The following is a 21,752-nucleotide window of genomic DNA, read 5'->3' as shown; positions in this document are numbered from 1 at the left end:
GCCATTCATGAAACTCGGGGATGCGGCATATCTCTTCCTTGACCTGTTTGCATTCTTTAGTCCATTGATGCGCCCTGGCACGAGCCTTGCACCACTCAATCCGGACAGCTGTTATGAAAGGTTAGCAGTACAAATTGAGATGGAAAAAGGTAATGTGCGGACCTTCCTGTACTCGGGTGTCATTTAGATCATTGCTCCCTGCATCATCCTCGAGTCCTTGCACCCTTCAGATCCAAGAGAGCGACCGCCATCCCTCTGTATCGCCTTCCTCTCCCTCTATCATCTCACGAATATCCTTGTCTTCCAGCACCCTTAGGTCAGGTGGGACCATGCAGTGACCGACGAGCAGCAGACTGAGATGTACCACAGAAGTGCAAGCATGTCGGTACCGCACCACATCTGCATCTATCTTCTCCTGGACACCGGCAATTGTCGTCTTTGCCCTTGTATTGTGGTGCTGACCCTGCACGAACCGATCCTTCAGCTTGTACATCTGGGACCACAGGCGCAGGTGGCAACACATGTCATTGAGCACATTGAAAGCTTGAGCAACACGGAGGTGAAACTCGTAGATGCTCAGCTGGTCATCGCACGATATCTGGCCCACCAACACGATGCCAACCACCTCAGATGGCAGATAGAGCTTCATGTCTTGCACGGCCACCTCTTGTTCAGCACCACGCTCAGCGATATCCTCCGTCCACAAGCCTACAACCCCGGGCATGTACAGTTGTTGAGTTTCCATCCAATTGTCAATCTTCTGCTGCAATGCATTACGCCACTCAATTATCTTCACACGCTGGAGGTCTGTGGCATGTTGGGTCATCGCGGCAATATCTGTCCTGAGATGATGTCTGCATAAAAGATTAGTTTGACAATCATCATTAGGTGTCTGTGTACTTACTGTTGCTCTTGCAATTCTAAGCCAGCCATTATCATCATACTTGGGGACACTTCGTGGTGAATGTTCATCCTGAGCCCCCGCTTGAGAAGTTCAGCATCCTCCTCAGCCAGCTGCAAGTGTACGGCTGCCTGAGAAATTGCTTGGAACCATGGGGATTAGCACTATGCACACAGATCATGCAAAAGGACATACTCGGTTGCGTCACCGTAAGACGATTGGGAGCGTTCTTTGGGTCTGCTTCCCACGCTTCCACAATTTTTGTCCATTCTTGAACAAGGCCACCTGGGAGCACTGCAGTGAACTGTTAGAAGGAGGGGACGTGCTCATCATGTTCAGGTATGGCAGTTTTTATTTTGGCGAGAAGAGTTGGGGCTATCGGGCATGTAAGCTAGTGTATCTCACAACCACGAACTACATACCTTGATTGCACACCTTGCGCCAGTTGTAATCACCAAAAATATCATCAAGAAGGTCACACCGAGACCCAGGTCCCATCTCCTTGGTGCTCATGGCAAAAGCGTTGGTGAATGCCCATGCACGCTCTACGGCTTCGCCATCCGTGCATCCGACATGGGGGGTGTAGTAGAAAGAGTAGTCAGTCTGGCAGGATTGGCGGTGTGCCGAGGCATGGAACTTCAGGATGATGAAAGTGTTTCGACCACTGGCATGTAATGTCATATGAGACCACGATCTCCTGCAGCTCATTGTTGGCAAGGCTCTCAAAAAATACATAATCCATGTTGATATATCTAACCCACTATGTCAGTCACATGCTCACCATGCACGACAGATAACGTACCGTTCTCCCTTCTGCAAATCTCCGATGAAACACGGATGCTTCATGTCATGGTGAGCGCAGTCGACAGTTGTGATACCACTTGCGGCAAGTCCTGTGGAGCCCTTGAAGTTGGCAAGCTTCAACACATCATGCTCATTGCAGGTCGAAGGCTCTTCCAGTCTTGAAACTTCCCCAAATAGTCCTGGAATGCACCCTGTTCAACGAAGTACACAAACCCATGATTGAGACTCGGATCCTTCTCCACACTTGAGACCTTCTTCCGCTTCATTCGGAAGTTCCCATCAATCGCCACAAAGAGGCGGTCGAGCCACCTATGAAGTCAAACAAACTCAGATGTTGACACTCCTGACACGCACTAACAAACTTTTACCTCTCGGATGGCGGAGCATCTATCCAGTCCACGGGGAGATTTTTTTCTGAATGAGGGCATGCCGGCACTCCACAACACAGGCCCCGAGGGGCATCGTCAGAGTACATTTGTAGCACTACATGGTACTACTACCAAGAAATTGTGTGATGGAAGGCAAGCTAAAAATGTAAATTCCCATGAGTGTCCCACCATGCTGCAAGCACCCAGCATGCCGCTCATGGAAGGATCTGGACGTCTCCGGTGGCATCTGTGATGTTGAAGGCATTTTTTGCCTCTGCCTCGCTCAGGTACTGTTGGAACACAGCGCAGGAGACCCCAGTGATGAGAGGAGAAATGACAGTCCTAGCGGGGAGGGTATAAGGCTAGATAGTGATAGATTTGAATAAATTACTTACCATCCTTAGAACACGCCAACAGCGTGTCCCTTGACCACGATGTACCAGCATGGGGCAGCAGGAAGAGGGATCACCGGGGCTGCCACAGGAGGAGCAGGGGGAGGTGGGGGAGGTGGTTGCACAGCAGCACCGACAGCAACCACGTGGTATGCTGGGGGACGTCCAAATGCGACAGCAGCCATTGTAGCATGAGGAACGGGAGCATCAATGATGACGGGAGGCAAGAGGACAGCAGTTGGCAGCTGCAGGACGGGAGCGGTGGTGATGGCGGGAGTGGTGGTGATGATGGGAAGAGGTGGAGCAGTGGCCGGCTGCTCGATGAGGGTGACGGGATTGACAGTGGCCATGGGCTCAGCAATGGATGTGACGATGGGATGAGTGGGTGCCACAGCTGGCTGCTCGATGATGGTAACAGGAGTGATCATGGGAGGTGGGGCAGCAGCCAGCTGCTCAATGACGGGTGCGATGACTGTGAGTGTCAGTGTCAGCAGATCGACAGTGGGCACATCCTCAGGGAGCTCCACGGTGGGCTCTCCAGGAGTCGCCGCCACCGATGCAGTGGCTGCAGCTGTATACTTATTGTCAGTCCCACAGTAGTGTAATGAGGAAGTGACATACCCTGGAGTGCAGATACCGCAGTAACCAGCTGCGCCTGCATGTTGATGATCTGCTTGATGGCATCAAGAAGGTCCCCCAGTGCGAAGGCAGCAGGAACCTCTTTTGTGCCGGCCGACTTCGAGCTGAGCTGGGTCATGGGGATAGGCAGAGATTAAGATCAATGATCATATCTGTGGGGAGTGGTGGCCATTATATAGACCTCTCTCGCATGCTGATTGGATGATAAGCCTACTAGGAAAATGGAAACTCACCTTCTGAGATCCTCGATGCATGCTGAGATGGCAGGGGAATGCTCCAATTGGCCAGATAAGTGTCCGCCCACGTTCCTCTATACCCTAGCTTCCAGACTCATGCTGCTTTTCTCTCACTCATCTGTGTTATCTATCATGACTCTTGGCGATGACTTTGTTTTAATAATGGTGCCAAAGGGTTGGGCCTCAGCTGACGAGCTCGTGTTCTTGGAGGTGAGACTCGGGTCATTTTACGAGCACCAGAAGAAGGGAACGCTGCAAATGTTCTGGGACCTTGTCTGCCCTGCGTTCTTGCAAAGCTTCAGCGAGGAGCTGAAGATCTATGGTGCAGTGCCAGATCTGTCTGTCCCACTCTACAGCGAACACGCTGTGCTGCGCGCAGGAGTGCTGAGGGCCGCTATTGAGAAGCGGAAGCAGGTGAGTCGAGGTGACAGTGAAATGCTTCTCGTACTAATGCAGGTTGCTTTCGTAGCAAATACGGACTTGGTACAACAACTGATCCAACAAAATGTGTCAGGTGGGACACGCCAACCCCTTAATCACACCATTTTTGTCTGGCACAATACGCATGAGGTGGTTGAAGGCAGTCGAGGTGTATTCTCGTATGTACTACAAGACGAGGGTGAAGGACAGCATGCGTGACCAGATCAAGTCCCACAATTTGACACGGTCAGAGGTACTCGAAGTGATCAAAAAGGTGACTGGTGAGAAATTTGAGGGAGAGACTGCAGAGGTGAGGGCAGAGATCTTTGCTGAGGTCGAACACTTGAAGGTGGCTGTGGAGGAGAAGAAAGGGACTGATTCAGAGATGCAGGAGTCATCGCACACCAACTCCCAAATGTGAGTCTCCTCGCTCAGCGGTGACAGCACGCAAATTTACTTACAAGGAATGCAGGGTTATTGATGACTTGCCCACCATCCTCAAGCAGTTCTTCGATGAGCTCTGCCTTCACAGCGGCTTCAAGTTCTCTGTCGTCTGCTGCAGGCCTGTGCCTGAGGCAGGAGGAGACCTTCAAGTTCTTTTGTGAGTACTTCTACCATGTGGCGGTTCCAATAATGAGATCTGATCCCTTATAGCTTTCACAGCAGAGTAGATCAAAATGTGCACAATTTCGGCCAGTGCTATTCCGAGTACGACAAGATGTGCGAGAAGGGGTTCAGGCGGTTTATCAAAAATGTCTATCGTACATCTTCCTTGTTCTAAATATACTAATTATACTGATGCGGCCTCTTTTTCGAAGCACCGAACATCCATCTCGCGCGTGCGTTGAATTCACCTAAACCTGCGAATGAAGAGGATTCAGATGAGCCTGATATCACTGCAATGACTGTGGCAGATTTGGAGGCGCTGGACAACACCTTGAATAATGAAGATGGGGAGCTTGGCATCGTAGGGGCTCTCGCGTCGGGCAGGACCACTTCTGACAACATCGTGCGCAGACATGCGACACCTGTCAGCACTCAGGTGCCAGCGCGTGCTTCATCTGTCAATGACACTTCTGTCATGGTCATTCACAGCGTGGCTTCCTCCCTCGTCGTGTCATCGGCCGCCAACAACCCACAGGTTCTTCCGTGGGACCCTGACTTCGACTGGACTGGAATCCACTTACCCTCGACAAGCTCTTCAGCTGGGGAACTCATCCCGGATTTGGAGCCTCCTGCAGGTGATTGGAACTTCGCTGGCCTCGACCTGTCAGCATATGGTCTCGGTCTCAACCAGGCAAGCATCTTGGCACCACCTGATGTGCCGCCTGTCCTGCCTACTGTCGGTCTGCTCCTGCCTTCCATTGGTGGAGTCATGCCCACACTCATGGATTTCCCATTGGCCCCAGCTGCCGGCGGGGCTGCATTGGCAGCTGAACCAGTGCTCTTTGTTCCCTTCCTACCGCCCATCATCCCGACTGATGCCACACATGCAGCTGATACAGCACTTGTCACTCCCTTCCCGCAGTCTGATGCGCAAGTTGAATCTGCAGTCGAGCCAGCGCCTGACCTTCTGGTTGCTCGGTCCTCGCCCAGCCCGAGTCTCATCGAACAGTCTATCAAAGAGACTGTAGCAACAACTGTTGCGCCCGCCACCACCGATTTTGTTGTGCCTGCACTGAGCTCATCTCCGCCGAGGTCGTCTCTCTTCTCATCTCCTATCTCTCAATCCTCGCCCGGCAGTCTCATCGAACAGCCTATCGAAGAAACTGCAGCGATGATTGTTGCACCTGCCACCACCAATTTCATTGCACCTCCACCGAGCGCTTCTCCACCGAGGTCATCCTCTCTCATCTTGTCTCCTATCTCGCCAACATCCTCTGCACCCTCTGAACCTGTGCAGTCACCGGTGGACAAGTCAGCCAGCTCTGTGCCTGTCAAGGGGAAATCAGTAGTGAAACCGAGAGGCCGCCCCAGGAGAAAGGCCAAACAGAAGGACCAAGGCATTTCGGAAACTCCGGTCATGCATATTCAAGAAGGGCCTGCGGAGGTGCCCCCCAATGTCTCGATGAGTGACCGACCTTCGCGCGTGCGCAAAATGCCAGCACCGCCTGATTCGATATGACTGTACAGCGAGAGACGTCGAGAAGACCAGGAGAATGAGGTGCTCCAAATGCAGAAGAAGCGAGGTGCGGCAGGAGATGGCGAAGTGGGCAGAAAGAAGCGGAAGGTGGGGCCGTAATAGACATGGTGCGAGTGTTCTTGGTATGTATGGTTTCATCTCTTTCTCGCATTTATCGTCCAGTGTCGTAGTAGATATATCTTGAAGTGTGTTCTCAGCAGTGCCGGCATAGCAGTCAGTAGTAGATAAAATAATGTAAAAATGGTCATGACAATGTAATATTGTTCATGATCAGACAAGAGCACAATGATGGACGATCCTCAGAGACTAAGGACAGAATGAACTTAGTTCAAAGTTCAGGATTAGGTGTACTTACACAAAACTGGCAAGGAACTAAAACATAAAATATATTTTCAACATTGTGGCTAATAAAGAAACTATGTACTGTATTACAATGAGGTCAAGTGCTCGAAAACTGTGCTCCTACCTTCCATGCGTTCTCTTGCAGCGCAAATGTGAACTTCTCAGAGTACTTCAAACTCCGCAGGGTGAGGATGGGTGGAGCCCATCAGGAGGATCAGCCCGAGCCACCATCCCCGAGATCAGGTGAGATTTCAGATCTTAGATCAGGGGGTAGAGAGCGGCAAGAGGCGAGGAAGCAAGGGAGGGCGGGATATCATCCCAATCGGGCCCACAAAGTGCCTCGCCATGGGCAGGAGCGCACGGACCCGGCCAAGGAAGCCCACAGACCCGGCCAAGGAAGCCCACAGACCCGGCCAAGGAAGCCCACAGACCCGGCCAAGGAGCGCACCGGAACCCGAACAGGCAGGTCAGGCCACACTGGTGCCCGGGGAGCCGCCAAAACCGTTATATATCAGTGATACATCACTGTGCTGCAGTGAGTCTCTCCTACCATAACAGCCATTAATACATCACCCTTGTGCTACCACTACAGGTATATTATATATCAATATGCCGTCTAGGCCTGAATTGTGACAGAGTGTGTAGTTTGAGTAACTATGGTGCAGTGCCCAACCTTAGGTATGTGCTTACATCATAAATACCATTTGGGGCAGGTTGCCTGCTACATTGAGCAGGCACATGACGTGAGGCCGCCTGCGCCAGTAGGTTAGGTTTTTCAAGCTCTGCTAGGACCTAACCACCCTACTAGTACCACTATAAGGAGACTCCCGAAATTACCACGCCAACTGCCAAAACTTGACCTGACCCCGTTGGGCAACCTTAGGGCCTGTTCGGTAGATGAGTGATATCGATAACTCACTCGAATGTGCGATATTTGGCATATTCCGAAGGCTCTCTGAACATTCCCGGCTGTCACACGCACTTTTTGGTTATTGTTCTCACACATGATGAGGCTGACGCTGACAACGCTGACAGCGGCAAGGATTTCCAGGCCCATGTACAAGGTTTTCTGCACTCTCAAGATAGTGAGAATTATGCCATGCTAGATAGTTCTGTAAAATTTTCTATGCTTAGTGGCCAGAAATGGGGGTCCTGATCACTGTGTCGGTATTTGGTGTTACCCAATATGGCTCGCCGCCACGGCACTGAACAACGGGCGCAGCGTCGGGACATGGCGAGCGGCGCGCGCTGGATGGAGGATGGACCAATTGTACCGCTGGGTCACACCGGGTCACATAGCCGCTGTTGCCGGAGCGATCCCGAGAATCGCGGACTCGAGCGAATTATCGATATCACTCGTCTACCGAACAGGCCCTTACTATGGTTGATATTAAGTAATGTTCTTTTCATTAGGGAACCCCTCATGATGCTGGTTATGAGCTATTACTTGCTCTCTTCCATGTGTTGCCACATTTGCCAACGACTTCCTTGCCGTTTACGAGGTTTCTGGAATGCACCATGCAGAATTGAGGGAAAGATATCTCGGCCTCCCCGGCCATATCAGCGAATCCCAAGTCGGGTACGGGTACTTTACTCTGGTTCTGGTTGCAAGTTGAAGCCGTTTCGATGATGACCGCCGGTCAGGGTCTCATAGTCTTCTCACCTAGGTTCATGTCGTTAGGCCTGTCGCCCAAAAATCCGGTGTATGTGGCCCTTGGGTGGCCTAGGAAGAGGCAGCTTCTGACAGGTGGGGCCTCAATTGTCGCATCTTTCCGCGACGGAGACACTGTGGATACCAGCTGGTCACCGCGGCACCACCAGTGCCGCAGTGGTGTCACCAACCTGACTTTCGGGTGGTCTATTTCGTAATCTGCGGTATGGACTGGTTCTCCGATGGGGTCTATCGTTATGGGCCGAGCAGTCAAAGTGAACGATGTTTTCACTTCGTCCGGCCTGCCCATCACGAGGTACAATGGCTTAGATCTATTTCTAATTCTAGATGATGTAATTCTGGCCCTGAGACGTTTGACTCCCACATGCAGGGCTCAGCGATAGCTTCGCAGCGTTGGAGAAAAATCTGACATTTGTAGCGACACACTAACAGGGACGACAAAACATAGTCAAAATGCCGCTGCGCGTGCGGTGTGGAATGTCTAGGAACACCTTTCGCGGACGTGGACTTTTCCAACTGTCCGGAAGTTCTGTTGGGACTCGAGAAGCAGTTAGTTTGCGGCTCATTTGGCTCACCTGATGGGCTGCAGCAACAGGGGTCGCTCGGCGTAACTACTGATCCCCTGAAACAACCCCTCCCCTCCGGGACGCCCCGCCTCCCAAACTTCCTCATGCTTGAGATGCAGACCAGTCGTGATTACTCAGAACCTACCTATGAGAGCCCTCAGAGCCAGACAAATCAGATATGGACCCTGGTTTCTCCGGGATGCTGTAAGGCTTTGAGCCGCGACTGCTGCCGCGGTTCTGGGTCGGGTCATTAGCTCCGCACTTGGTGACAGCCTCAGAAGTGATGCTTGAAGGCGGCAAGTTACGTCGTGTGCACATCATTTCGCTGCCTTAGTGATTCATCTTGCCGTTCATGGTTTTCCGGTAGTTCGCGTAGCTGCTTAACTTGCTCTAACTAGGACCTGAAACCATTCTAAGAGCGACATACCTACCGCCTGCAGGGGTAATCACCCATTACTGCAGAGTCCTTCTGACATACCTACTACATCAAATAAAGGATCGCCCTTGTCCTTTTTGGGGACGCATGAAGACGATCGCCTCCCCAGCTCGCGGGCACAACGAGCAACAGACACGCTCTCGCAATGCGCAAGGTAAAGGCTGGCTGCTACAGTATTCGCACCGCTAAACGTCTCTAAAGCTCAAGCCAGGCACCGCGTCAAACGCAAGGCTTACTTAGAGAATGTAAGGGCTTCAGCTGTGTGTCCAGGGACATCGCGCTGACGGATCCGATCCGTAGTTGGAGAGTACCGTGATTAAACTGCAAAGCATGCTCTCCCTCTCTTCCGACGAAGTCGTCGCATTGCCTACGGCTCTTCTTAGGCTTCGCGAATTGCAGATAGAAAACGGTGATCTGCGCAATGAACTCAGAGAGATTCGCCAGCAGTTGGATGAACGTGTTTCGAGGCAACTCTCAGACACCTGTCATCCTGACTTGCTCCCGCGAAATGCACAGATCGATGTCGACCCAAAATTTGGCAAAATAATGACAGAGGATTTATATACAGTAGGTCAAACTAGTAGCTTACATCCGAGAAGAATCAATGCTTCTCACAGAAATATTTGGAGTCGCATCGGCACGGTTTCGCACCACCATCTTTATCCGCCTCGTCCGATCATTCCTCCCAGTATGTGAGACAGGAGCAGTCATATGCACGGTCTGAGGCATCCACCTCAGTTTTTTCCAATCAAGCAATCAAGCGGATGCATGGCACTGGATCCTCTGCCCTTATGCCGGAGCCGTTAATCCCAGTGGGTATTTTTTTTAAATTACAGCGTGCAATTATCTGTATATTGATGTTAATTTTTGGTTGAGCAGCCCTCTACTAGCGTGGAGTATCGCTCTCCTGATCACTTTGTACCGCCCCCAAGTCATTCCAGCTACAGCTTGGAGATACATGATGAATGTGTTCAAGTCGACGAGGAGTGTCCAACTTCGGTGGTGTGTACCACGCAATGCATCTGTTGTATTCCCTCTATTTATTCCTGACCCTCTCTCTTGCATCTTTACTATTAGAAAAACGTGCCTCATGCGAGCTGCTGCAGCTGGAATGCCCTATATCCCAACACCGTGTATTTAGACCGTACCTTCCACTGAATGTTCTTAGCTGGGTCTAGGCATTGTGTCTTTCACTCTGTCATAAAAGACGGCCGATGTGCACGTTATACTCAGCGCTTTAATTGAGGAGGCTCAACGCGATTGTGGATTAATAATTTCTGAGACACGTCGCGGTAACTGGTTCGAACTGTGACTCTTCCGTATATGGTTACCTATGCAGGATGAGATTGCGAAATGAAAATTGCTTTGAGAACACCTCTGATGCGCTGGAATAAACTTTGTTGCGATTTTGCAGCGGAACATGGCTAAGCTCTCGGTGCTGTTCAGGCGCGGAACTTGGACAAGTTGCTGAGCAAAACATGAGATTACCTCCAATTTTTCACAATGAAGTATTGGGAAAACTAGTCAAGACCTCGAATTGACCTAACTCACTTGCTCAACGCTCCCAAGTAGTGCTTCCTTGGCGCGTTCACAACTTGTAAGAATCACAAGTCACAGGATTCGGCTAGTTCCGAAGGACGCCGTGATGTTGAGGCATAAGATTTTCCAACCACGCTTACAGCCTTGTTGACCGCATATGCAGACGATTCGATGAGTACGTCGCTTGATCATCCGTTTTGGTTTTAGTGATGTGTATGTGTTCCCTGCAGCACTGTAGACATCATCTGTGTTTTGCCTGTGATGGCTTGGAAAGCATCCCACTGACTTTTGGACGTCCCGGGACCGGTTTGCGTATCGTGCCGAGGTCGCACCAGTCACCCTACAACTCTGGTCTTTATCGCTAATCGCGATTGTCGGGCAGTCAGATGGTGGTATATGGTGGCTTGAATCGTGCCTCGACGCGTGAGTGTGCAAATTTCTGTGAAGTGGACGCACGCAGATACAAATTCGATGAGCCCGGTTCAGTCTTGCAAGCGATTGGCAGCTGCGGAGGTGCGCCTCAAGCTCATATAATGTCAAGTTTTAATATTCCTTAAACAGACCTTGCCAGATCATCGCAAGCTGAGAGTATGACCGCGCCTTAGCTGCACGTTTACAAATTTGACGTCCCTTGCAACGAGATTATGGCATCCAAGGTCCTTTTGAGTATGCTACGGGCAGGACGTCGCCAGAGTTCGGCTTGGTGACGGTATGGAGTTCATTTATACTTAAGGTTGATTGAGGTTGATGCCGAAGTATTTGCAGTTCCGCTCTTCGCTCAGTGAATCTACATAACTCGAGAAGAAAGTGAGGATTCTACAGCCCCTTGAATACCATCTAAGTCATATCCATCTGTCTGTGCGGACGGCAGGCCTCATGAGTTTACTGGTAATGCTCTCCCGCTCCTCCTTCGCTGTGGAGTGGTGCCGACGCTCATCTTATCGCCGTCTACAACTTGTTATAGTCACCATTGTCAAGGAGAAGTCATTGGGGAAGACCACCGCCAGCGGCGCAAGGCCGTGACATACGATACCATGGACAAGGACGTCAACGTGAATATGCTTCCGCTCTTTGATTATATCGACGTACGGACTCGCTGCTACACCTTCAACCTCCCGTCGGGTTTGTTCTCTGCTACACAATTCGCTTAGAAGGACTCTGCGCTTGCTGGGCGCTCGCTTGGACAGTGCTCTGCCTTGCATTCGATCACCAACATTCTGCTCATCTTGCTGACGTCGTCTTGGGGTGGAATCGTTATGTCGCGCACTTTAGACTTGACGTGCAGAATTGGTCAAGATTCGTGATGTGAATCCGATCCGTATCGATGTTTATGCATGCGGGGGTGGTCGACAATGTCGTGCACCACACAACGTGTCTCCTCAAGATCGTCAACTACAACAGCGCCGGTAAATTGGTCCCCCTGCAAGCCATGGCCAACGTATTGAATTACCTGTAGATAGGGAATGTGGATACTTTGAAGGTATGTCGGTCCTGTATTCATTGATACGAAAATTGACTATTCTGTGCAGTTGACGGATATGTTCATCGTTGACCAAGTGAAGGAAATACTACATTGTGGAATCTTGCGTTATGTCCACTAAGGCCCAGCAGAAGGCCGAGGGCTATATGAAGTCAGAGCTCGGGTTCACAGTAGTCCTGCTCTCGCCCGCGGATCGAGGTTCCCTTCCATTCCTGGTAATTGTGCGTTGGGTCGTGATGTTCCGCACCTGTACGTTGTTGTTTGAATCGTGTGTATGATCTCGCTAATCATCGTTGCAGAAGATCAACCCGGTGCAGTTGAACCACGACACTCTACTAAATGTACACACGAAACCTGATCGCGAAGCCATTTCAGGAAACTACAGGGCACGAAGTGATTTTGTCAGTCACATTCGTGCTCTACTCTATCATGCGCAGAATGCCAACTAATTGAAATCAGTTCGAGGGTGAGATTGAGGCTGAGGCTGCTGCCAAGGTCTCCGCCCTGGAAGCTGTCAGAGCCCATGCACCGGCAGCTGTGTCCATCGCAGTCGCAGCTTCTCTGCTGTGGCTGCTGCTAGTAACGAAGAGGTCCCTCGAAGGCCGTCGAGATTCTCTCCACGGTTAACGTGCAGACTCAGCAAGAAGGTGGAGGAAATTTCGCATTTGAAATTGATCAAAGACCTCCTCGACGGCCAGTTGACTCTTCAATGCAAGGTTCTCCACGGCCTGCAAATGGACTTCAACTCTATTTCCGAGAGGATTTGCTCCTGGATGAGCTCTACTGGGCTCTTTGGCGTCGGCTTCTTGGGGTCGTTGGGGTCGTCGGACAAGTGCAACCCGAACGTCGTCTCTCGCGTCGTGGGTAGTAGCAAGTACCCTGGCGGTTTCACCCTCTCTACAGTCAAAGCCTACTTTGTGGAAGACGCGAAGCTCTGGGCCCGTCTTGGAGCCTCCAAAACGTCTTAGTTCTTAGGTAGAAACTAAGGCGTGACTTGTTACAGTCATTACACTCAATGTCCACCATGTTGCTGCTACTAGCATGAGCGATAGAAAAGTCGGCGGAGCAGGCGGTCCAAACGATGAAAAGCGAGTAGTTCTTCCGGTTGCAGACTGATGAAGGGCGGTTAGCGGCGTAACCAATCGGGCTCTATCCGCTATACCTCAAGCACGGTTCGCGAGGGAGCGAAATCGAGTTCGACGCGGGGAAAGCAAGCATTGTCACCCTGCAGTCAAGACTCTTTAAAGAATGCGGTGACAGGCACATTGATGGCGTCCCATCACCATTGACCGTGAGGTTGCTGCACGTTGTGTCGAGATTATGAATTGTGCTGATTTGGAGCTCGTGATACATATGCGTTACACCAATCAATACGGCCACAACCTCGGCGATACTGTCAAGCTTGCACGGCAGCTCAGCCGGCAGTTTATGGACAATTACCGAGAGGTTTTCGGGCAACGTCCTGTTGATAAAGATGGCAAGTATGTCGTCAAGTATATATGTGTCATGGCGCTGAACAGCCCATTTTAGTGACATTTTCAAATGCCCCACGTACTATGGAAGTGCTAAAGGACATCATTTTGCTCTGAGGTCGTCCGCAAAATATGTTCGCAAGTTTGAGGCGATGCGGTCTCGACGTGAAGGCCCAACCGGAGATCGGCGAAGTGCGTGAAGGCACGAAGGTATCGTATGAGCACTTCGCAACCGACCCGAATCTCGTCGTTCGTGATCTGAACTGCTGAGCCCCTAGATGTCTAGCGTCGCGTCCACGCTCATCTGTATACTTAAATACTTGCTCATCTACTCATGTTCCTCCTCGTGGTGCTCTGTCAGTCGCTACGGAGGTATCTTTTATATTACCACGACCAAGTGAGCAGAACGAATTACGGTGAAGTGAGCGTCTGTCATATTAATGGCATTCACCTGCAGTCGAATTCCGTGTGCACTCCTTGCGCGTTCTGGTCATCCCGGTAGTCAACTCCTTCGCAGTTCGAAAGAGGTACGAGGGAGATGTGCATCAGTTTGCTGGATGAAAGAACAAAACATTGCCGAGGAAGGTCAACAGTAAATGACAGCGGCATGTCGGACTTAACCTGAGCTCTGCGAAGCGCGACGGTGAGATTACTCTGGTGTGAAAACGCACGGCTCGTGCCACGATAGTCCATCTCCCTATGGCAAGCAGGTTATCAGGAGCGCAGAAACATGTTAGAGGAGGCGATAACCTCACTAAGAAATGTGCATCACTGCTCAGCCTCACTACAGCAAGACAGGTATCATCGAAGGACCAGAATACAATGGGCTTCGCGATCGGCGCGACGAGGGAAACTTGTCAGTGGAAATGCACCGTCCACATTATTTTCTATTTTTCTATTGAAAGTATGTCATCCAGTGCCAAAAATCGCGCAGGAAGGGGTGAGCCTCGTGATAAGATAAACCAGTTACTCCATCTCTGGCTGACAGCGAGACACAAAGAATGAAGAGATCGTGGAGCAGGGATATTAGTAGGGTAGGCATTCTTTGCGCGTGTTACGCTTCCACCAGGGAGCTACCAACCGCAGTATGCGGCATCAGACAGGCTATTAGAAAAGGTTGACTGCGATGCGCGATTCAGCCATCTCAGTCATAGATCTCGTCGTGTTTGAAGTCTATTATTTTCCTTTCCTTGCAACATACAAATATTATCAAGACAACGGTTTACACGACAGACACTGCAACATAAGAAGAAAGCTATCACTGAGCCAACTACGATGATGTAGATTTTAGACATATGCCAGACCTGCCCAGGTGCTAATCATGCCAATCATCGCCGCCGACCCCAGGTGCACAAGTCCATACCCCCTTTTGGTGCTTTCATCTGGCTTAGTCTGAAGGAGATTCGTCAAATCTTGCACTTCTTCGGCACTACCTCCGATCACAAGCCAACCATCATCCGAATGGGGTCGATAAACGACCGCGATGCGTACGGGAATTTGCTTCATGGCTAAAAAATCCTTGACCTCAACAATATCCGGCGAAGAAAGAGTAAATACGTGGGGTGTGAGGGGATGCGTGTCTTCTGTATCAGTTTCTGCTTGCAACGTCAATGCTCCCTCGAGTGGTTTGGCAAGCGATCCTCCCGAAGGGACTATGGTCATCTTCGCGATATCGTCAGTGACTGCATTTAATAGGAGCTGGGCGCATTGTCCTTTAGGGTGACCGCGCATCGGCTTCTTACATGTTCTGCAGCGCCGGGTTACGCGAGGAGAGTCCGTAAGAGTAGACACATTGCTAGGTAGTACTGCATTGGGCATGTTGTCCGCGTGATGAGATGACTCTGGTAATGACCGAGCAGTAGGCATATAAAGATAGGAAACAGATATGACAGGTCGCTACTCACCGGAGCTCTTGCTGGAACTCTTCTTTGATATGCCGAGCATCCTCAATCTGCCCGAGTTGCCCTTTGCGAGGAGGAACGCGACAGCTTCACCAAAGGTGTCCACGCGCCGAAATTTGCAATAACCGCGGTTTGAATTGCCGCAGAGTGGAAGTATATCATTGCTGTGGATCCCAGGTTAGTATTTAGGTATAAGACGAAGTAATGACATAGGAACGTACTCGTAATCAAAGGTTATGTACCCACACATACTGTGGACGTGCCAGACGGGATAAACGGGCGAGCCCGGCAGTACCGAATTAAGAATCGTGCTCTTGGCGGCACGACATAGTAGAAGATCCGATACCAGGCTCGAACTGTGCAGGGAGAAGAACGACGCCTGCTTGTCATGTATTATTTCGGCCGTGGCCTTCTCGCTGCATTTCACCACGATTGGAAAGCATACATCGTCCCTGTGTGATGATCAACAGAGGTAAATGCATGCAATGTAAACAACGCACTCGGAGGACGATATCGTAGGCAGCCCAGGTCCAACTCTAGTGAAGTAAGGCATGCCAACAAGGGACAAAAGAGCGTGAAGGTTTTTCAGGCTCAACCGAGTCGCTTTTTGACATCGAATCACCAGGCCGAATTACATGCCTCAGCGTTCAGGAGAGATACATGTGCCATGCTGAGCAAGCTGAATCTAGGAGCCGAACATAGATAGAATGTCAGGGACTGTCTTCTATCCTTCCCATGCTCTCACATGAGAACGTCAACCGCTATCGCATTTGGACCTCTCATCAATCAATATTGATCCGAGGGGAGTGAGTCGTATCTTCCCAATTAGTACCTTCGAATTGCGACTCCGGGGACGCTGGCCATAAAGATAGCGGATAGCGTACATAAGCAGATCACATCTACTTGTGGGTGAGCGGCGCTGCATTCGCACGTCATGTCCGATTCCCTTAATCACAGAACTGTCTTCTTCACCTACATGCATCCATTGTTGCTGTTGTCCACAAACAACGGCTCTTATCGGAGTTCGCTACCACTTCGAAGATGCTCGAAACAGTGAGAGATATGATGTCCTCGTGCATCGTAGTCAAGTATTAAAAAATAGTAATGTGAGATCTGATGACAAGGAATTGCAGAGCTATTCAGTATCTGTGTGGTCATATCCTCGAGTGGGAGACCCAGCATAGATGAAGGCCAGCGGTGGCAACGTAGGGGTGTATGTATGCCCGGAGCATGGACCGGTCCCTGGCAGCCACGCAGACACTCCAGCGCTGAGCGCACTGACTGTAACATTTGCACCACCACAATTAAAGGGGTAGAATCGACCTGATTGTTGGTTCGGCCAGGTATTCCCAGATACCCAGGTAGGATCCGTCTGCACGGCATTTTGCCCTGCTTCATATATTGCAGCAGCGTAGGAAAATGGAATGGCGCGGCTTGCGAATGGCGAGGACTGTGTCTGCTCTAGCGGCGAACTATCCATGCTGAGGAGGGAGTACACCGTTTCTGTGGGAGAGGCAGATGCAGACTGCCGAATGTCCGCTGGAAGTGCCAGTGACAAGGATGGATAGGATGGTTCACATTTCCTGCTTAGAGCTTGATTCAATATGCTGGGAGATTCGGCAGGGGTGTGTGGGAAATGAGCAGGACCAATTGGGGAGAAACATGGCGCGGGTTCGCCTGTTGCCCCACTTGAAGGCGAAGATGGGACAGCTAAGCCACCGCGCTGATTATCAATTCCATCTCCATCATTGCTAACAGCATCTCCGTCACTGCTAACAACCAGTGAGAAGTGTCTAGTGAGTATGCTTGTATGTATGTGACGAACCGCTGCAGATACATATGGCCCACCATGCTCCCGTGTTGCGACTCACACTTCAGCGGGTACCGAAAACCAGAGGATTCAAGGAGTTCCCTTGGTATTTCAATAGACCGAAGGTCTGGCCGGCTGGACGGGTGTTGAAGCCTGCCTGAACGGACGTCCTCTTCAGTGTAGTACGATATGAGGTGGTAGTCCAACCCGTCAGTCTTGACAGTAATTGTCTTGTCATCATGAAAGTAAAAATCACGGATGATAACAGAGATATGAATGTATCTTCACCTTCTTAATTAGGCCATCTTGTTTAGGCACACATATGACACCTCTTCGCGTATAGCACTCCTCCTGGGATGTATAGCACTCCTCCTGGGATGCAGATCGCTCTGAATGTTCGTGGTTGATGCCAGTATCCACTCGATTCGCAAGCTCTCGATAGGTCTGGGATTTTTGAGTACTTGTCAGCAAGAACCCATAGATCAGCACACCGGCACTCAGTACCATGCATAGAGGAGTCGCAAATTTGTACACCATGTTACAATCATACACTCACAAGAAAATTTCCCGCAACGCGGGACGGCGACCAGCTCAACCCCTCAACCCATCGCTTAATTCCACTTTCCTTCTCACAGAAGATGAAGATAGCACCGCTCTTAACCACGGATTGTCGTTCGGGTACGGTCAGGCGGCGCGTGACTCGTGGTAAGATTCCCCGCCGAGCCGCCTCGAATCAGGGTGGTAGGATGACAAAATCATGTATGATAGAGGACGCAGTCAGTCGACTGCAAGGGGAGAAATGAGCAGTAACGTACCATTATTAGACAGAGGGCATCCTCTGTGGTGGGTACGTACCCATGAAATGGCCCAACCTCATAGGTAACCGTGGAAACAGTAGGGCTCGACGCCATAAGTCAGAGGGCAGCGTTGGAGTCAGCCACAGAACTGGGTAATTCAAGGTGTAAGAGAAAACTAGATCCTAATGTATTTCCACCTGACCGACGAGATGGACGGTTCTTGTGGGAAGTTCGTAGTCGAAAACGCCCATATGCCGTGAGTGCGTTCATATCACCAGAATGTCAGCAAATTGCCGGGGAAGGGCCCCAGTGCGGCAATACGGAAGCTATCGCAGACGTTGAAACTTCGTATGTCAGGGCTTACGGAAACATTTCGATGATAATTCAAGACAAACGCAATAAAAACAAATCTATTGTAACGGGCTTTGGATTCTTCCGCCGCTGCTTTCTGCGTGATTTCTTGCTTCTGCGAACGATCTGCGAAAGTAGATAGTGTGCAGGTAGCAGGTGCGAAGTTTCAATATATTCACGTTTTGAACGTTCAGCACTTTGAACATTGGATGCTGAGCGCTGAACATTGAAAATGGAAACCTCGGAGTCGAACCTAGGAAGACCTTGCAAAAGCCCGGTCAAATTTGACGCGATTGCTGGCGATTGTGGCCGAACGCCAGCGATTTTAGGCGGAAGTCAAGTGGTGACGCGCACATGCCCGCATGCTGGCAAACTAGTACTGCAAAGACATCGGAAGAAACTCACATTCTCGTCGGAGGTATCTGTGTGGTACGGTACTCTTCTCACTTCCCACTCCTGGAGTTCTTCCTTCTACATACCATTGAGTATCCTCTGCAGCATTATGAACGACGCGTACGAGCATACTGGCAACGAAGCAGAAATTCAGAGGCGAACACGGAGACGACCAAGAACTACGACAGCGCTTTCTTCCTATGATGAAGTTGAGAACGCAGTGACCCTACGTCGCTGCCAGCTATCCTGACAATATCCTACCAGAACGATAGCGTGCAGTGTCTTTCATCGCGTCAGCCCCCAGAATCGCCGCGGCCGCGAGGGCGCGGAGCGGCAGGGTTAATGGTGGATGCCGGCGACGCGGAGGAAGACGGAGCGTAGGCTCGTGGTTGGGCGCAGGCTCGTAATGGCGGCGGTGAGGGGGGCAGTACTGGACAGGCGCGCTAAAGTCGAGCGGGGGCCGCCGCCAGCTCCTCGCTTTCGTCGTAAATGAATTTGCTGAGGGGAGAGATCGGGGCGGTGTCGTCATAGCTATAGTCGGCAGGAAGGTCGCAGCGAGAGCGCCAGTAGAGGAATATTTGGAGGGGCTCAGAGTGTGCATAGCCCCGCGACAGAATATTTACACAGAGATGTCACATTTTCGCGTCTGTCACCGCTGGCCGCGTGTAGTTGATGTTTCGTTAACGTTGATGCTCCCCGGTGCCAGGTCCGCGCGAATCGTACGCTCTTTCACCGCGATTCAGACATCTGGTTGTCCGCATGTCCATCGCACGGTGACGAGCGCCCCAGGAGAGTTTGCCCCATTGCAAACACTCGTGAGTTAGACATGTTATGCGGACACTTTCCTGTGAGAATGTCTTCTCTACTCAAGCATCGCCTCCGTAGGCTTCCGTGGGCCATACGACGCCCTCACCCCTCACCAAACATTAATTTGAGGACATGGTCGAGTTCGAGGCTGACTCTGATCTTTTTTTTTCTTTCACCTTCATGAATTTGTCTACTCCACGGTCCTGCTCATCCCCTAGTCTTTCCGACATCGCACTTTCTGGCCCTGCGGGATGGTCGCAACGCTGAGTGGATTACCAGAGCTCCTGGGCAACAGCGGCGCCAGGTCGATCCTCCGGTGCGACGTATGTCCCAATGGCAGACCGCACTTTGTAGTACACGTAAGCACCGAATATTCCTACGAAATCACGATGTTTGTTTCTGTTTCACTGAGAGATGAGTCAGTTTACTAGTGTCCGGAAGCGCTGATAAGGTGCTGTGTTGTGTTGAAAGTGACAAACAACAGTCGACTCACAAGCCGTTTCTCTTTTCTGGATGCTAGTTGTGGAATGATTGCTTCGTGCTCATCTAGAAATCATCCATGGGTGTATCCGGCATACTTAGTATTGTATCGAGCGTTACATGCATTTGTAAGTCGCCTCCACTTCAAGGCAGTTTACACGCACACCATGACCTTACTCCAGGAGCTGGATGGATATAAGACGCGGCATTTTCTGCTGAGGAGGTGGCTCAATGGAAGTGCGCGCAGACGGTTACCAGGTCCTGTAGTATATAATCAGAAATTAACAAACAGAACACGCTCTCGTGCTCTCCTTCTTTGTCCTGTTTCTGCGAATGCCCAGGATGACAAGAAAGCTGACTATGGAACGGTCATTGGTATCGACTTGGGTACGGCCTACTCTTGCGTAGGGTGAGCGCCTTCACGCGATGTTGTGTCCCCAAGTCTCACAAGATGCTTCAGTGTTCAGCAGGCAGGACGAATAGAAATTATTACCAATGACCAAGGTCACAGACTCATAACACCATCGTGGGTCAGTTGGGAAGAATTCCCATCATTCGAACCCGGAGAATAAGTACGGTGTTCGATGCACAGCGTCTCATCGACCTTAAGTTCAACGACCAGGAGTCAAGCGTGACCAGAAGCACTCGTACGTGTGTACCGCTGTTACAGCCGGTCGAGTATCTTACACGGTCCCAGGCCACTCAAGCTCACAAACAGAGGCGACAAGCCATCAGATACCGTGGTGACGCTCGTGAATTTGTAAGTCCGTCAACTGTGTAAGTCGTGCCGTCTCATTTCTTCCCAGACTCCCGAAGAATTTTCGGCTATGGTACTCGGAAAGACGAAGGAGACTGCGGAGACGTACCTCGGCAAGACCGTTACTCATGCCGTCATCGCTGTTCCAGCCTGTGAGTTAATAATTTTGACCCCCGTCTGACCTCGTATGGAGACTTCAACGACCCTCAGGGTCAGGCAACATAGGATGCAGGCACTATTGCAGGTCTTCCGGTACTTCGTGTTATCAACGAGCCGACGGCTGCTGCCATCGCGTACGTTCTTGAAGAAGGGCGGCGAGTCGCAGAACATCTTCTACGATCTTGGTGGTGGTACCTTCGATGTGTATCTTTTGTCTATAGACGAGGATGTCTTCAAGGTGTTGGCAACCGCCGGTGATACTCACCTCGGTGGTGAGGACTTTGACAACCGCCTCATGGAATACATGACCAAGCTATGCAAAAAGATTCGCTGAACCGATGTCTTCAAGAACCTGAGGATTCTCGGTGAACTCAAGCACGAAGTTGAGAAGGCCAAGCGCACTCTTTCCAGTCAGCAGTCGACCCGGCTTGAGATCGAGTCCTTCGAGAGCGACAACGACTTCTCGGAGATGCTCACCAGGGCCAAGTTTCAAGAGCTCAACATGGATTTGTTGCGCAAGACCATGAGGCCCATCGAGCAGGTACTCAAGGACGCCAACCTGAAAAAGGAAGACACTGACGAGGTGCGTTATTCCGTTACGTGGAGAGTAAGGTTATTCACTGCTCACACAAATTATTCTCGTCGACCCAAGTTCCCAAGTCCAGCAGTTGCTTAAGGAATTCTTCGGCCACCAAACAGAGTGCCGAGGACCGAGAGCACAAGGAACCCTCACAGGGTATCAGTCCCAACGAAGCTGTTGCCTATGTTGTCGCTCTCCAGGATGGTATCCTCTCCCGTGACGAGTCATTGGGCCACGTCGTCCTCGTTAATGTCTGTCCTTGACTCTTTATATCGAGAGCGAGGAACAGAGGACGGCGACGAGGTCG

At 50.9% G+C, this 21,752-nt stretch overlaps 6 protein-coding genes across 6 annotated transcripts; 3 read left to right on the top strand and 3 right to left on the bottom strand.

Annotated features, from left to right (window-relative positions):
• Positions 1-226: 226 nt before the first annotated feature.
• SCP_0300710 (hypothetical protein) lies at positions 227-1,414 on the bottom strand (the record flags this gene model as incomplete). Its single annotated transcript, XM_027755468.1, has 4 exons — positions 227-854; positions 905-1,043; positions 1,097-1,186; positions 1,324-1,414. The coding sequence occupies 4 exons, from the start codon at positions 1,412-1,414 to the stop codon at positions 227-229; spliced, it is 948 nt and encodes a 315-aa protein (XP_027611269.1).
• Positions 1,415-2,473: 1,059 nt separating this feature from the next.
• Positions 2,474-3,222, bottom strand: SCP_0300700 (hypothetical protein; the record flags this gene model as incomplete). Its single annotated transcript, XM_027755467.1, has 2 exons — positions 2,474-3,036; positions 3,087-3,222. The coding sequence occupies 2 exons, from the start codon at positions 3,220-3,222 to the stop codon at positions 2,474-2,476; spliced, it is 699 nt and encodes a 232-aa protein (XP_027611268.1).
• Positions 3,223-3,472: 250 nt separating this feature from the next.
• Positions 3,473-5,885, top strand: SCP_0300690 (hypothetical protein; the record flags this gene model as incomplete). Its single annotated transcript, XM_027755466.1, has 5 exons — positions 3,473-3,754; positions 3,855-4,177; positions 4,233-4,361; positions 4,415-4,521; positions 4,579-5,885. The coding sequence occupies 5 exons, from the start codon at positions 3,473-3,475 to the stop codon at positions 5,883-5,885; spliced, it is 2,148 nt and encodes a 715-aa protein (XP_027611267.1).
• Positions 5,886-12,048: 6,163 nt separating this feature from the next.
• On the top strand, positions 12,049-12,906 carry SCP_0300680 (hypothetical protein; the record flags this gene model as incomplete). The annotated part of the gene is made up of 4 exons (XM_027755465.1): positions 12,049-12,171; positions 12,238-12,339; positions 12,398-12,528; positions 12,579-12,906. 4 exons carry the CDS (start codon positions 12,049-12,051, stop codon positions 12,904-12,906), a joined length of 684 nt encoding a protein of 227 aa, XP_027611266.1.
• Positions 12,907-14,697: 1,791 nt separating this feature from the next.
• Positions 14,698-15,864, bottom strand: SCP_0300670 (hypothetical protein; the record flags this gene model as incomplete). The annotated part of the gene is made up of 4 exons (XM_027755464.1): positions 14,698-15,251; positions 15,315-15,475; positions 15,533-15,763; positions 15,812-15,864. The coding sequence occupies 4 exons, from the start codon at positions 15,862-15,864 to the stop codon at positions 14,698-14,700; spliced, it is 999 nt and encodes a 332-aa protein (XP_027611265.1).
• Positions 15,865-20,893: 5,029 nt separating this feature from the next.
• Positions 20,894-21,708, top strand: SCP_0300660 (hypothetical protein; the record flags this gene model as incomplete). Its single annotated transcript, XM_027755463.1, has 4 exons — positions 20,894-21,137; positions 21,191-21,230; positions 21,277-21,448; positions 21,565-21,708. The coding sequence occupies 4 exons, from the start codon at positions 20,894-20,896 to the stop codon at positions 21,706-21,708; spliced, it is 600 nt and encodes a 199-aa protein (XP_027611264.1).
• Between the last annotated feature and the right edge of the window lie 44 nt (positions 21,709-21,752).

The sequence above is a fragment of the Sparassis crispa genome (genome assembly GCF_003851025.1).
Source record: "Sparassis crispa DNA, contig_000002F, whole genome shotgun sequence".
Taxonomy (NCBI): domain Eukaryota; kingdom Fungi; phylum Basidiomycota; class Agaricomycetes; order Polyporales; family Sparassidaceae; genus Sparassis; species Sparassis crispa.
This window is presented reverse-complemented; position numbering and strand designations above follow the sequence as displayed.